General features: G+C 40.2%; 1 protein-coding gene across 1 annotated transcript; it reads left to right on the top strand.

The window, feature by feature from the left end:
- The first annotated feature begins 1,642 nt into the window (after window positions 1–1,642).
- LOC105015564 (homeobox protein six1b) lies at window positions 1,643–4,650 on the top strand. The gene is made up of 2 exons (XM_010878826.3): window positions 1,643–2,475; window positions 3,989–4,650. Exons 1-2 carry the CDS (start codon window positions 1,916–1,918, stop codon window positions 4,281–4,283), a joined length of 855 nt encoding a protein of 284 aa, XP_010877128.1. The 5' UTR covers window positions 1,643–1,915; the 3' UTR covers window positions 4,284–4,650.
- Window positions 4,651–16,412: the final 11,762 nt, after the last annotated feature.

Raw genomic sequence — 16,412 nt, 5'->3', positions numbered from 1 at the left:
AAAGTAGCCTACACCTAAATAAATATTCGAGTAGTTATGGTAACAGGCAATTATTTCTAGGCAAACGAACCTGGATAACCTATTCTATATACTAACCGATTCAAGATTGTAGTTACAGTTTGTTTTTACAGGTGTCTAAGAGGCCGAAAACAATTAATTAAACCAAAGCTGTATTAAACCCACTTTACATTGTATGGAGTAGCTTACCAAATATTTTAACAGTTTATCAGACAATATTTCATTAAAATAGCACATAAGCCATTTGGTTTAAGATGTAGGCCTAACGGACAGCGGAAAAAAATATTGTCTACCGTAGAAATGCTCCTTTCCGGCGTCTAGCCTACTCAACGTCGCGGGAGAGTCAAGTTGCAAATCCTGGTAAAGATAAAGACATTTGATCTATCCCTCAAAACAACGACCAAGAGCCCGTGACTCACAGAACTCATTTACTAATGGATAGGTTTTATGTTTCACGCCACAACATTGAGGACAGCAGGGGAGAGACGATTTATCTCCGAGAAAAATAACCTTGGGAGAGCCCTGAGTTTAGGCTATATATTTTCGTAAAAATAAAAATGTCATACCACAGTAATTTAACAATGTTACAGTCTAAAATAGATCAGTGCTAATTAAAACCAAACAAAATCGATAAAAAGGATAGCCTAAGATGAAGAACCATTTTAAATATAGATCTAATAGTGTAGGCGATACATTTGGACAATTTTAAAGAATTGGAAAAGCTGACAAAAACTGTTGGAGAACGATGAATGGACATCAGTTGATGTGCTGTCATAGGTTCAACGCATTGCCAGGTTTTATGACCAGTCAGGTAGTCCTATGGTGCGCATGTGTGAACAGGAGCACCTCAACCGAACTGAATAGCCTATAATCAAATTAGCTTTTTATGTTGCCAAGTGGAATAAACAATTATTCATATTTTTTGGACCTCCAATAAAGTTAGGAACTATATCCCATCATGTTTTTCTTACTCAACTCATTTGGAAGCTCAGTAAAATAGGCCTATATTTGAGTTAAGCCTAACGTAATAGCAGGTCTACAACTATTCTACAATATAGGCATAACATTTATCAATAGATAATCATGAAATATTAACTTTCAAACACCTGACGAACAATTACACAAAGTTATATGTAGTCACACTACATGTATTTCCTGTCTGAAAGCCCCAACCTTTCTGGCAGGTACACATAAGTAATGGAACGTATAACTATCATAGGAAGTTATTAAATTATATCACCTCATAAAATAAACTACTTGATAATTAATAGACTATAAAAATGGGAGGGAAATACAAAATGTGAGTGCTATTAACACGACACTAAGATGAGGGGTTAGCGGTGGCAATCATTTATAAAATGCTTGGTGATGCAATCATTTAACGATATTCATCAATATCTAACTTCACTTGAAGCCTTTTCTGAAACTCTCCATAAAATGAGTTTATTTTTGGAGCGAACATGATAAAGCTGCAATTCTAGAGGTCTGTAATAATTGATTAGCATTTAGGTACCTTTGCTCCCTCAGCTAACGCTGAGGAGTATGGGGTGGTGGGCTCCAATTTCAGCTCCTGACGTACTCCCTCCAGGGAGGAAACCGAGCTGCAAACTCAGTTCTGCTCGGCTGCCAGGGTATAGGGCAGTGGGAGAGCCAATCAACGAATCGCGCAGCGCTCTCTTTAAGCCTGACATATCTCCAACAGGAACAAATTGTCCCAACAATCAACATCCGAATCTCCCGTGCGCGTCAGGGGTGGAGTGGATATTGCCCGGACGGATTACATTGGGTTTTGGAACACAATAACAAATCAGTAAAGAATATATAGACAGAAAAACAACAGACTCTCAGCATCATTCTGGATATCGGCATTGGGCTGGGGAGTGAGAGACCCGACATCATGTCAATACTACCTTCGTTTGGGTTTACCCAGGAGCAAGTTGCCTGTGTTTGCGAGGTCCTGCAACAAGGAGGAAACTTGGAGAGGCTCGGTCGTTTTCTGTGGTCTCTCCCCGCTTGTGATCACCTCCACAAGAATGAAAGTGTATTAAAAGCAAAGGCGGTGGTTGCCTTTCACCGAGGAAACTTCAGAGAGCTTTATAAGATCCTGGAGAGCCACCAGTTTTCCGCGCACAACCATCCCAAGCTGCAGCAGCTGTGGCTGAAAGCGCACTACGTCGAGGCTGAGAAATTGCGCGGCCGACCGCTTGGAGCGGTGGGGAAATACAGGGTCCGTAGGAAATTCCCACTGCCTCGCACGATCTGGGACGGCGAGGAGACCAGTTATTGCTTTAAGGAGAAGTCCAGGGGTGTCCTGAGAGAGTGGTACACGCATAACCCCTATCCCTCCCCGCGAGAGAAAAGGGAGCTGGCCGAGGCCACGGGACTGACCACTACGCAGGTCAGCAACTGGTTCAAAAACAGACGCCAGAGAGACAGAGCCGCAGAAGCTAAAGAAAGGTATGTTTTGTGTAATGGCACGTCCTGGCGAATTATACAAAATAATGGGTTGATTTTGTGACCAAAAACCAACCAAAATTCAAGGCTGCCACAGATCTGTTAGAAAAGATAAAAATGCTGTAGATTTAAGAAAAAATCCAGTGTAAATAACATTTCCAATATCAAGTGTGACACTCCGAAACAAATGTTACTTCATCGATTGTAGACAAATGAACGAGTTTAGACAATTTCGATTGTATTCTAAATATTTCTGGCATCTGAATAAGTTATAGCCTAGATATCTAGACATCTGCAAATGGAGCTACAGGTCACGGGTTGCAGCTGTCAAGATATGGAATAAGAAAGCCTATGTTACGATATATTATTAATTTGCAATAATTAAATGTTGCCTATTGCTTGAGCAAACTATTAATTTAGCAATTTCTGCTTTTAAATAAGGAAAACGAATTTAATGTTTCTAAACTCCTCAACTTTGAACCAATATTGTATTGGTTTGTTTTTATATTATTTTAGTTTTTTGTTTTGTTGTTCTGTGGAAAATAGGCTACATTAGGTATAAACTACTACGAATCAAGTTTTGCAGTTAAGTAACTTTTGTTAACTCTTAGTTCAAACTCCGGATTAACCAGCACACGAATGTTGCTCCCCTGGTTGAATTTCTATGGCAACGTATTCTCTAGAACGAAATTGCTCAGGGATAGGGCAATACACCGCTAACTATGAACTGACTCAGCCGCCACAGCTGAGGACCAGTTAAATCAGATTCCCTTCCTCTTGCAAAGATTGTGCAAATATTTTATAATAGATGTTTGTATGTTTAACATTGTCTAATTAAAATCTCATTTGCGAATTAAGTAATGAAATCTTGCTTTTGAAAGTTAATGCACAGGCTACTCGAAAACGTTTGTATACAATTACGGGATTGTATTGATAGGGTTGGTTTAAGGTGCTGTGCACATTGAATATATGAATGTGCACATGAATTGTAGGTTGTCCCTACGTATTTCACAATACAGCCTGTTGAATTTGCAAGATAAACTTTCGATCATTTTGAATTCGGCACAAATGAGAACGTGGCACTGCCTGGGCCATGGAATGACAGTTCAGCATTGTCTCAGTGAAGAGTTCGGCATTTCCCTAGCCACGTGCAACATGCACGCGCATTTAGCCGCTACAGTTACCTACAGAAGAGCAATATTCACCCTCATAGTCTATACGGAAGAAGCCTGGACGTCAATGAAGAGAACTTAAGCTAGCTAATAAATAAAATATATTGGGTCAATCTAGCAAGTTATGCAAAAGGCTACACCCTACTGAGTACAGGCCTACTTCACAACCAAATGTTATTAAAATAGTCCAAAAGTATGAGAAAAAACAAAACAGTAGCCTATATGTTAACCTGTTCCATGTTATGGTTAAGCATAGCTACAGTTCTGATATTGTTATGATAATAGGCAAAGCCCATGCTATAGACTACAAATTGATATTTGTCTAATTTTGAAATATTTTTCAGAGAGAACAGCGAAAACAACAACTCGGGCAACAACAAACAGAATCAGCTGTCCCCTCTTGACGGCGGCAAGTCGCTCATGTCCAGCTCGGAAGATGAGTTCTCTCCACCACAAAGCCCGGATCAGAACTCTGTGCTTTTGCTCCAGGGAAATATGAGTCATCCCGGCGCTTCCTCTTACCCTATGACCGGCCTCGGTGGCGCACAGGCGGTGCATGGAATGCACGGACACCCGCACCAACTCCAAGACTCGTTGCTGGGACCTCTAACATCGAGCCTTGTGGATCTAGGCTCCTAAAGGCAAATTGATACTATCTTTGAAAAGACTGATAACTCTACCAGATTGAGTACATATATGAAATTACACTATGGTACCTTATAACTAGACTGACCTTGGTCTGTCGTTAAATTTGGTTAGAACTATAACGCAATTCTTTTATGCGCTTATCCTGACTTAGGAGGTACCCTCCTGCCCGTAAAAATACAATCAAACCCCCTTTTACGAACTCTTAAGTCAACGAGACACTTAAACTGGACTGCCCTTTTGCTTAATTTATGATATTTTTGTTCAGATTAAATTTATAGCAACTTCCTGCTATGGAAACTAAGGAGCGACGTTTTCATTAGAATCACAATTAGTTTCAAATAAAATAAGAGACGTCAAATTTGTTTCATGTGTGTTATTTGTATTATTCACAATAAAATAATATGCATATCCGATATTCATCTCTTAAAGACAGTATGTAGGGCATGCAGAAAGATGCTATAATAAACCAAAACCAATTGGTCAGGTTTTCTTCATTCCTTTTTTCTCTATACACGCGACCATGTCAGTAAAAAAATCAAAAAGATATCTGTTTAAGTTTAAGATATGAGAGTAGAATATTACAAAAGCATGCTTTGTTGCTTAGATTTCTAAGTCACTGTCGGGATGTAGAAACAACGGTTGACGTCTTCTGTTAAACTTTGTAGACAAGACACATATTTAATAGTCCGCTAAAATTGTTGCTGTTATTTTCACGTAACGAAGATAAGATATTCGTTAAGAAATAGCCTATATTTAAAATAAAACAAAAATATCCGGATTGTGAACGCGTCTAAAATGTGGCCCCTAACACATTCTATACAAAAGGACCGTTGTGTTTTGTTTATGATATTTAAAGCATTGTTTTGCCCAAGGCTAAGATGTCTGGTCCTAGCCGGTGCTCCATGAGTGCCGCGGATCATTACATTTGTGTTGCCGTGTTTACTTTGCTCTCTCCAAGTGTTTGTTCTGTCGGTTCTGGGCCAGGGAAAAGCGACACCATCTGCGGAAGGGGCGCTCACGTGGTGATTTAACATAAATCTAAGCTACTACGAAGAAAAAATAGGCATAGAAATGTATTTATATTTTTTAAAGACTTCATAATTACATTGGTATTTTACTTTTTTAGAATGACGATACAATCAATATTGAACACACTGATCACTTCTGTTATAGCTACATGCCCTATAATAATTCCGGGAATCGAATGATCAGTGATACAATCACCAACACACAAAAACAATAAAAACAACGGAAGCCAAATCTGCGTGTTATTGTAATTTTTTATTAACATTTTCGTGTACTACAACCGTCTTATAATAATCCAGATAATATACCCAAAATAACACTAGGCTATTAATATACTATTAATAATTATTTTTGCAATGTATTCGATTTGATCAAATAGGTAAATGTAAGGCGGATTTGTATTGGGCATTTATGTCTATAAAATCAGCCCTTCGCCACTTCAGCCAAGCTGAATGAAAAGTAATATTTATAACCGATACTGCGTGGACAGAAAATGTACGTCATATTTTGAAAGTTTTCTCACTTGCACTCCGAACGTTTCTAGTAACAGAAGACACCTCCTCCGCCTCCACAACCTCTACCCCTTCGGCTCATGTCAGGGTAAATTGTTTTGAACAGAGAGCACCGAGGATTTCCTGGGCCTAATCTGAACCAGTTGCTGCTAGCATTAGAGTCTGATTGCAAAGATGGCAGGGCAACGCTGGGCTATAGCATAAGGAACCCTGGCCCGGGGCAGTCTGCATCCCAGCGGTTGTCGTTTGAGACAACATATCATGACTTCCTAATGCATTCTAACTTAGAGTGAATATTTAGCATTTTCAGCCATGCATTTAATATTTAATATAATGCTGTTAAATTTGATTTGTTTTCCAATATGTTACACTAGCCCAACACTAGCCTAAACCTAGAATAACCTTTAGGGTTCCATAAAAATTCAAGACATGCAAGGCAAATCTTATTTTTTTAAACTTAAGAGGAACTTGTTTTTTTTTTGTGATATGAGGGGGCATCTTTTTAATAACACAATGCAGAGGTGACAGACTATCAGAACAGTGGAGGCAGGACGTATTAGGTGTTTGGTTTTCAGGGTTCTTCCTGGCAACACCTCAGAGTAAATGTTATTCCTGTTCTTAATGTTAAGATTTGTACTACACATTTTAATATTCTATTTTTAAATGCATATTAGACATAATAAAACAATATTTATATGAGCATATCTAATTGAATGCAGAACTGTTAACTTTGGGATTTGCATTGGCTCATGAGGAATTCATTCACTTCTGTAAGCCTAATTACATCTACAGAAAGTTTAACTCTCGCATATAAACTAGCTAATCATAGATTAAATGGGCCTGATTGGACACCTTAAATGTTCCTCTGTTTTCAGTCCATATTGCTTTTGTTGGGAGGCATGTGATGACAATATAACAGAACAGGAAGTACATACTCTAGCGGATGGCCTAACTAGATATACTCAAACACTGCACCTACTAAGCCTCCAGGTACACTTTAATGCATTGAAACCTTAAAGATTGATCCTAGAACCCCTCAAACAACCCAATGTGAAGAAATTAGCCATTGAGGATCTTCAGGGCTCTTTGAACTACAACTAGTTATAACTATGTAGGGCTGGTTACCCTACTAAAAGGTTAAGTACTATCATTTCATATATATACATATACAATTGAATGTAATAACAACTCTCTTTACTGGGTTCAAAAGGATTTACATTTGCCCTAAAAAGTGCTAGTGACTCAAATGTTGGTTATGAATAATTTGTGTTCTGTCTCCTCACGACAATAATATTGGAGAAATACTTTGATTAAAAAAATAGATGCTCTATACCAAATTTAAAATAAATATTGGCATGGGATAAAAGGCTGAGGAAAAATTTGGTCTGATTGGCGAACAGGCAAAAACGAGGCGCCAAAGCGAATGTGACAGTTAATCTAGGGACAACATGTTTGGTAAAGAACAGACACACAAGGGATTACTATCTGCCATTTACAAGCTAAGCCATCAATGTCACCTCTACAGCGGGTGTAAATAGAATATCAATTCAATCCTTTGCGGAAATTTGAACAAGGCTTTTAATCGTGCCTAAATCCCACTCTTCCAATCCTAACTGAACACCTGCATTCACACTGAATAGTTAACAAGGACACATAAAAAGTGTGTCTGTTGTATTTGGCACATAGAGCATTCCTCCTATCAATTTCAGTGCAGTGCAGAAGTGCTGCATGTGTCTGAGGAATAAGCACTGAGATCCTTCACTAGACCTGGATTTGATGCGCCATCAGGTCCACTGTTTTTTCTAGACTGGTACTGGAAACAGCAGCTGCTAATGGAGAGCAGAAATGTCAGGACATTTATTTTAAAGGAAATGACTTGCTTTGGCATTAAATGATTGGCTGGAAAGGCCTTGTCTGGTGTAAATAAACATGAAGAGAGTATATTAATGTCCATAGTCCGTTCTTCAGTGTGGGAGAAGGTTCTGGTAAGTTATTTTTGGTTGGCACCAAAAACTATCTATATACAATGAGGACAAAAGTCAAAGGTAAGGAACTTGGTGCCTGACTGGCTTTCTCAGCTCTAGTGCCTACAGGTAGCCTTACCCCCACATGGGATCACGGTGTGAGACAATCCTGGGTATCTATAACCACAGGCTGTATGAGGGGGCGTGGGCTTGGGGAGGTGGGGGTAGATGAGTAGTGTTGAGGGACAAAAGGATCTTTTCAGGTCTGCCGCAGGGAGGGGGGCAGGTTGTGGGCTTGTGGCAAGATTTTCTTACCAATGATGCATGGATCTGACAACGCTCCAGCCTGGCCTGCCTCAGAGGCTCACTAACACTGTGTGTGTGTGTTTGTGTGTGTGTGTGCGTTTGTGTGTGTGTAAGAGCGAAAAGGCGTGTGCTATAAAAAACAGTGCTATACACCTTTGAACAGCTGTTTTCCGTAGTGTGTCTAGGTAAATATTTGGTAGGTCGGTCATTGTAAACATTGATGGCCATAGAATGTCTCCTCTCAGATAAGTGGTCCAGCAGGAAGCCTCTGGTACAACAGGAAGCTCCAAGTAGCGTTGGCGAAAGAAATATTTATCTCTGACTACGTTGAGTGATGTATGACCCAGAGTTCAAAGACAAGGAGACTCCTGATCATCCCTAGCTTTTAGGATAGCATGTCATGTGTCAAATTAAGGGCGTCGTGTACATCAGACAATAAATGAGCATTTTTTCATATCTTTATCAATACAAAAGGGGAAAGGACAAGAAGCAACTTGGTTCTGATGCCTTTGAAAACAGCTTGTAAAGAAAAACATGCCTGCAAGGCCCAAGCTCATGTAACCAACTCTCACAGACACAAAGCTTGTCTCTGGTTTCACAGTATCAGCTGTCAGTATTTTGGGAGCTTAGCAGGAAAAGCGATATCTAGATTTTTTTTCTAATATTGAATTTTTAACACAGGAAAGTGACTTCAGTCTGGGATGTTGGAACTTAATATTTCCCCAGATTTTCAGCTCTTGTTATCCTGTGCCAATTTCTTGTCTGAGCACAAAACTGTGACAGGCATCAGAACAGGTACAAGTACACACATACAGTACCCAGGCACATGCATTACACATTATTCTAAACTTGTTATTCTAAAAAATAAATAAATAAATAAACTCAACAACCAGAAATTGAAAAGCAATAATTGTAGTATAGAATTTATAGAAATTACAACCAATATTGCTAACCTTAGTAGTGAACCCACCCCTGAGATGGTTGATGGAGTTAATGTAACTTGGTTGCAAGCATTATTCCTAGGGGCATTTCGAAAGAGGCAGACACAACAGAGGGAATTGGTATAGGATACGGGACAATGCGATCTACCCCATTGTCCCATGGGCCATCACATCACCCATCCCAGAGGTTCACAAACAACCCAAGTGGCCCCTCAGCCCCAAACCAGACCCCTCCTACCCCAAATTGCAGATGCAAAATGTGTTTGTTTGGTGACATGAGAGTGACACGTTCCAGAAATCGCACTTCCATCCTGGTCACCTCGCCCATCGCATCCCATACTCCAGCACGGGATAAAATACCCTCGTTGGGTCCTCAAAAAAATATTTCAGGAAATGAAAGTTGTAACACGATCCTCTGTGTGCCAAACGTCTCCCTGAGCAGGGACAAAGGCATTGAGAAATCGGCGCAGGCTATTTTAGCTGCAGATGATGGAGGGAGAGAGGGAGCTGGAAAGAAGGAAGGAGGAAGGGAGGTGGGGGGGTAGGGGGGGGGGGTAGGGAGAAAGAGGGACAGAAACAGAAATGTTGGAGAGTGACAGGAAATGCAAGGGAAAGATTCATAGAAAGTAGCAGGGGGTGATAGCAAGTGAGAAGAAATACCAATAACGAGAACAGGACAGAAAATAATACTGAGTGGGTGAGGGAAGAAAGGGGATAGAGAGAGGGGGGATGGGAAACTCTATAAACTCTTTGCAGCAACAAAGCTACCAGCACTTTGGACACAGGACCCCTATCCCGTAGATAGGCGTGCACTAAGGAAAATAAACTTCCCATTCCTGTCCTATATTTCCAGCAAAGCTCTCTTGTGGGAATGCTTTTGTGGCTCGTCATTCAGAAGAGGTTAAATGGTTATGCTCTGGCTAAGTGAGTCCAGAAGAGAAAGAAAGATAGGGAGAAGGAGAGGGAGGATTGGGGGAGGGAGGGAGGGAGGGAGGGAAAAAGGGAGAAGGAGAAAAAGAGGGAGAAAATAAGTGTTTACCTACTCTGTCTCCAGGGGACCGTTACACAACGTTTCAAGAACACCCTAAAAAACGTCCTAGAGAGAACCGTGGTACAAACTGGGGACTATAAAAGTCCTTCAAGGGACCGTGAAACAACATGTTTAGGACACCATTTTGTGACATTCCAGGGACTTACTAACAACACAGTTATTGGGGTAATTTGTTGTGTGATTGTCTCATATAGCTTTTCTGGTGTTTATTTCATTCATTTGCGGTATATTATCTGGACTGCATTAAGGACCATCCCAGCAAACAAAAATAGGTAATTTGTACATCCCGGAAACATATGGAGTTGTCTTATGTTGCCTTGGATGTCCTCAGGGCGTTCTGTGTTTGTTGGGGTGTTAGGATGTTTGTCAGAAGTTTCCAAGACACTGGCTTTGTTAAAAGTTCATTGTAAATTGTTTAATTTCTATCACATATTTCTCCTTAATTTCATTATTTCATATTTGTGATTAAGGCTGCTTCGCATTAGCAACAGTCAATGTGAACTTCCAGGGGATCCCTGGGTCAGTCCGCAATCAGGATTCAAATACTGGTCCCGCAACCACACAGCTAACTGCAAGGCGCATCACCGCCAACAGTGTCCACGTTTAACAGTGTTTAAATGTACGTTGACATGGAGGAATAGAGGTACAGCATAAATGAAGGACTTTGATGAACTTGGCAACTTTAACTACACAGCATGTGTACGAGTGTAAGGACCAGAACCTGGAAAACCTTCTGTAGGACCATGCCTCAACTTCCCAATGAATTTGGGACCATGTCGAGATGTTTCGGAAAGCCTTAACGCCACAAATGTCGTTTGCAGTGATGGCTATGTCTACAGTGGGACCAATCACACACTCATCCAATTCCTCCAAGTGCCCAGCCTCCTTGATAAGGACCTAAAGGAAGAGGGAAGAGGCGGGGCTCAAAATATCCCTGTTGTCATGTTCCTGCGGAGCTGTGCATTTGCTGCGTGGTGACAGTGGCCCTGGGTAATTACCAGGCTCTCCCTGGGATACTGACCCCCTTGGTGCCACAGTGTGTGGAATGCCAGCTAAGCTCTGTTATTAGGGACAGCTCTGCCACTGGACAGACTGGCCTCCACACCACCTCCAGCAGCCGGAGGGACAGAACCGAAAAGAACCGCTGCTGTCATAAAACCAACACAATGAGAATATACTGTACATTGACCTCGACTGAGGGTGCATGTGTGCGTATGTGTGCCCGCGGGTGCGTGCACGTCGATGATGTGTAATTGTAAAGCATACCTGAATCACTGCAGTGTTATAAGTATGACTACTGAGCAAGGATAGGGAGTTGGTGAAATGGATTGTCTAAGTTCCTAATTTGTTGTAAACAAATTGATTAGAACAGAAGATTAGAAAATATGGCTATGTTTTTATTACTCAATTTTTACCATGCCCACTCTCTGAAGAAAATCCAAGCAGGTGATGATTCAGCTGGTTTTAGATTATGTTTGGAAAAATGTGGAAGCTATACCATCAGCGTTTTCCTACTGTCCACTATGGGAAACCTCAGCACCATCCAGGTTAGCTTGAGCGTTGTGGGATGAGGACAGTGGGATGGGCATTTAAACCCACAGACTTCAACTGTGAGATGCTTGTTTAATCCCAGTGCCAGGCACTTGTTATAGTAATTTTACCTTTAACTTAACCATTTATAGAATGAATGCCTAAACTTATGTTGAACTCTTTCTCTAACCGTAACTCTAAACGTAACTATTTGGAATGAATGCCTAAATGTAAGTTTTCACTTTTTCAGCGTTTGATTGGCAGCTAAGATATTAAACATTTGCAGAAATTCAAACGGTAACACATGTCATACTGTACAGATGGCGGCACCATGCAGCATAGTTAAAGGTCGAAGCAATGTGGTAATTCGGCACCACGCAACATAATTCAAGCCAACATCATAATTCGGTTGCTGTAGTCAAGGCGATGGGTTTGGTGACTAGAGGTCTCAAAGCTACTGCTCTCTGTACTGTATGTGCAGATCATGTTCTGTGTATGTGTTTATTCTCTACGCACAGCCTGCTCTACAATTACAGGACAGATTATTCTGGCAAATGGTGCATGTTTAGCATATTTAACGGAAGACAAAACCTCACAAGAGTCAATATGTCATATCCTTTTTAAGCATCAAAACATACGCTGACAAAGAAAAGATAAAACTTATTTTCAAGTGTTCACCATTATAATAAAATAGCAAATATTCATATTCTTACCCTGTAATCAATTGATGGACAAGTAATCTCTCAAACACGGAAGTAAAATCTCAGAGAATTTGGTCAGCTCAGCCATGTACGGGATATTGATGGAAAGCAATTACATTTTTTTTGTATTTAAATTTACCTGTAAAGCTAAAAAGACGCTTACAGGTGATCTGAACGATATATGCAAAAAAAAATTATATTGGTACCATCACTTTGTGGCATTTGGGGAACAAATCCCATTCAAGTCATGCTACCAATATGATACTTTTTCACTCATCATCTTTAAATCATCTACAAGTGACTTTCTTGAGCTTTGCAATCAATTTAAGGTACATTCTGATTACTTCAATATGATGTGCGAAAGGTTTTAATATTGGAACCAGGACTTGGATGGGATTTGTGCCACAAATGCTGACATTTGGAAACAGTGCCAAGGAAACTCAACCAAAGCCTGGACTGCTTTCAAACCTTGTGCAGAGACTGCTTACAGGATAAGGAAACCAATATGTCATTTTGTAATTTGGGTGAACTATCCATAAAAAATCTAAAATGAACATGACATCCGCGTACTTTGTTTATCATGCCATCATAGTTTGATCTAGCATGGATGTAAGCCTGTAACAAGCAACAACACATAAAATGCCAAGTTGGCTGAACTCGAACAACCAGCAGTTTCAGCAGGAACGACCCACTGTAGAAAAGCTGCAGCAGGTCTTGACCGTCACTGTATAGAGAGGGCTAACATCACAACAGATGCCAGTCTCTTGGCTTCAAGTATTAGAAGAATTGACTGCTTCACAATTCTTTTGTACATCACAGTACTGGGATGAAAATTCTAAATGCCTGTATACCCAAATAACATACATTCTAAGTCAGCAACATTGTAGAGAGCCGTGGTCACACGGAACTGTATCCCAATAAAACCAGAAATTGCGTTAATGCCACTTCGATGATGTGATCAAATGCTGCGTTACAACCACCCGACAGAACTGGTGGATAGAAGTAGCAGCTGTGTGTGATGGGAGTCACTCGTGCACAGGGGGATGACATGTTCAACAGGGATGTTCTGCTGATGAACCAGTAAGCACATTCTACAGTGCTCAGGGGGCCCCACCACCCCCTCAAGGGTGAAAGACTCTCCCTGTCACTCTCTCCTATAGGTTTGGCAGGTTTATAACTCTGACCCAAGAGCCGTCTGAGAAAAGCTCAAGGTGCTGAACTTAAACTTGGTGACAGCTGCAGAAACAGGAGCCCAAGTAGTTTAAATATAGAACCCCAATTCGATCACTTGCACTGGTCAACACACTTTCTTACACATACAGTGGATATAAGAAGTCTACACACCCCTGTTAAAATGCCTGGTTCTTGTGATGTAAAAGCATGAGACAAGGACAAATCATGTCAGAACTTTTTTCACCTTTAATGTGACCCATAATGTGAACAATTCAATTGAAAAACAAACAGAAATCTTTTAGGGGGAAAAATAAAAACTCACAATAACCTGGTTGCATAAGTGTGCACACCCTTAAACTAATACATTGTTGAAGCACCTTTTGATTTTATTACAGCACTCAGTATTTTTGGGTAGGAGTCTATGAGCATGGCACATTTTTATGTGGCAATATTTGCCCACTCTTCTTTGCAAAAGCGCTCCAACTCTGTCAGATCTCCTGTGCATAGCCCTCTTCAGATCACCCCACAGATGTTCAATTGGATTCAGATCTGGGCTCTGGCTTGGCCATTCCAAAATGTTAATCTTCTTCTGGTGAAGCCATGCTTTTGTGGATTTGGATGTGTGCTTTGGGTCGTGGTCGTACTGAAAGTGAATTTCCTCTTCATCTTCATCTTTCTAAACTACACCTGAAGATATTATGCCAAAAGGTCCCTCCACCCTGACTAAGGCCCCAGTTCCAGCTAAAGAAAAACAGCCCCAAAGAATGATGCTGCCACCACCATGCTTCACTGTGGGTGTGGTGTTCTTTGGGTGATGTGCAGTGTTGTTTTTGCGCTAAACATACCTTTTGGAATTATGGCCAAAAAGTTCAACCTTGGTTTCATCAGACCATAACACATTTTCCCACGTGCTTTTGGGGGACTTGGGGGATGTTTGTTTTTGCAAATTTCAGCCGGGATTGGATGTTTTTCTTTGCAAGAAAAGGCTTCCGTTTTGCCACCCTTCCCCATAGCCCATTCATTTGAAGAATACGGGTGATTGTTGTCACATGTAGCACACAGCCAGTACTTGCCAGAAATTCCTGCAGTTCCTTTAATGTTGCTTTAGGCCTCTTGGAAACCTCCCTGACCAGGGATGTCCTTTATGCTTTAGAAATTATTTTGTACCCTTCTCCTCACTGATATCTTTCAACAATGAGATCCCTCTGATGCTTTGGAAGCTCTCTGCGGACCATGGCTTTTGCTCTGAGATACAAATAAGAAATATCAGGAAAATCCCACTAGAACAGCTGGACTTTATTTGTGATTAATCAGAGTCACTTTAAATGATGGCAGGTGTGTAATGACTTCTCTTTAACATCAGTTTGAATTTGATTGGTTAATTCACATCCCCAGTTATAAGAGGGTGTGCACACTTATGCAACCAGGTTATTGTAAGGTTTTTCTTTTTCTTTTTTCCCCCTTGAAAATTTCAATTAGGTTATCAATTGAATTGTTCACATTATAGGTCACATTAAAAGTGGAAAACTTTCTGACATGATTTATCTTTGTGTTATTCTTTTCCATCACAGAAACCTGGCATTTTCACAGGGGTATGTAGACTTTTTATATCCACTGTACAGGTAACAGCTCAAATACTGGGAACACAAACACAAACTGGTTTATGGTTTCAAACGTGTTGTGCCACGAAATAGATTTAATGTGCATTGGCTTAAATTCTTTACAGGTCTAAAAATTCCGCACTATATAAAAGATTAATACTTTTCCACAAGAAATCATAATTTTCCACAAGAAATCATAATTTCTCATGCGCATTTGAATTGTCATAGGAATATACAAATACCAGCTTATGTTTGGAACCGGTGAAATTCAGAAGGTATGTTGTCCACTTAGAACAACGAGGGCCTATTACTATCTAGCAGACTCACGGCAAGCTATAGCGTTGAAGATTGGGTTGATGTTTGTCAAAGACACACAGACTCCAGGTTTGGTGATTGCACGATTAGTCTGACTGCAAGGCAGACTTTTTTTGTATACATTTTATTTAAGGATTTCCCCAAACAGTCCTTCACCATACCAAAACATAAACACCTAAACTTAAAAGTAGACTGAGTCACAGTTTTAGTGACTCAGTCTAGTATTGTTTCGGTATCGGTTTCACAGAGTTGACTGACAATTATAATTCAGCATATCATCCTGCAATTAAAACACCAAGCCATGATGTAAGACAAAATAAGGCACAAAATGGCAAGCCATGGCTTATGGGAATTTTTTACATCTAAGAAAGCCAAAAAAAAGGACATCTAAAAATAAAACATGTAAAGATCCCAATCCCTTCCTTCAGTTTATCAAATTGGATTGAGGGTTAGTTACACAGCGGAGAACGTAATGCATGTTTAGAGACATTTTGCTTAGGGTGTCTTCGTTATTGTGACCATGTATTTCTGTGTGTGGTCTAATGTTTTGGGCAAGAGACTTGACAAGTAAAGCAAAAATTGGTGGTGACAACGTACAACTCCCTCTTGTCCCTCTGTGGAGGATAAATAAAATGTTTTATTTAGCGATAAATGACCAATATATATTACTAACTCCCAAACTCAGATGTTTTATCTAATTACTGATCATCATTTCTGTCCTTTGTGGAAGCACCGGCTTTCAATATGTTTGTATTCGTTATTTACTCAAGATTTTCCTTTATTTTGACAATTGGTAATGATGCACATTGATATACAGTTAGGTGAATATGTAGAATCTAGCCCCCACTATAGTGTGCTCCTCAATAGTACACCGTCACATGGACCGACAAAAAGAGTTCTACTATTCACTGCTGCATGAATTCATGCATCTACACAATGGCACAAGCAAACAAACACACCTGCTTTGGCCTATATAGAGACACACAGCCATCCACACAAA

This window comes from Esox lucius, chromosome 15 (genome assembly GCF_011004845.1).
Source record: "Esox lucius isolate fEsoLuc1 chromosome 15, fEsoLuc1.pri, whole genome shotgun sequence".
Lineage (NCBI taxonomy): Eukaryota > Metazoa > Chordata > Actinopteri > Esociformes > Esocidae > Esox > Esox lucius.
The sequence above is the reverse complement of the archived record's forward strand: the minus strand, read 5'-3'. Positions and strand labels throughout refer to the sequence as shown.

Bases quoted from the DNA above. Each gene is read 5' to 3' on its own strand.
- LOC105015564 (XM_010878826.3), top strand. From the start codon at position 1,916: ATGTCAATACTACCTTCGTTTGGGTTTACCCAGGAGCAAGTTGCCTGT. The intron at 2,476-3,988 runs GTATGTTTTGTG...AATATTTTTCAG, and splicing joins GCCGCAGAAGCTAAAGAAAG to AGAGAACAGCGAAAACAACA.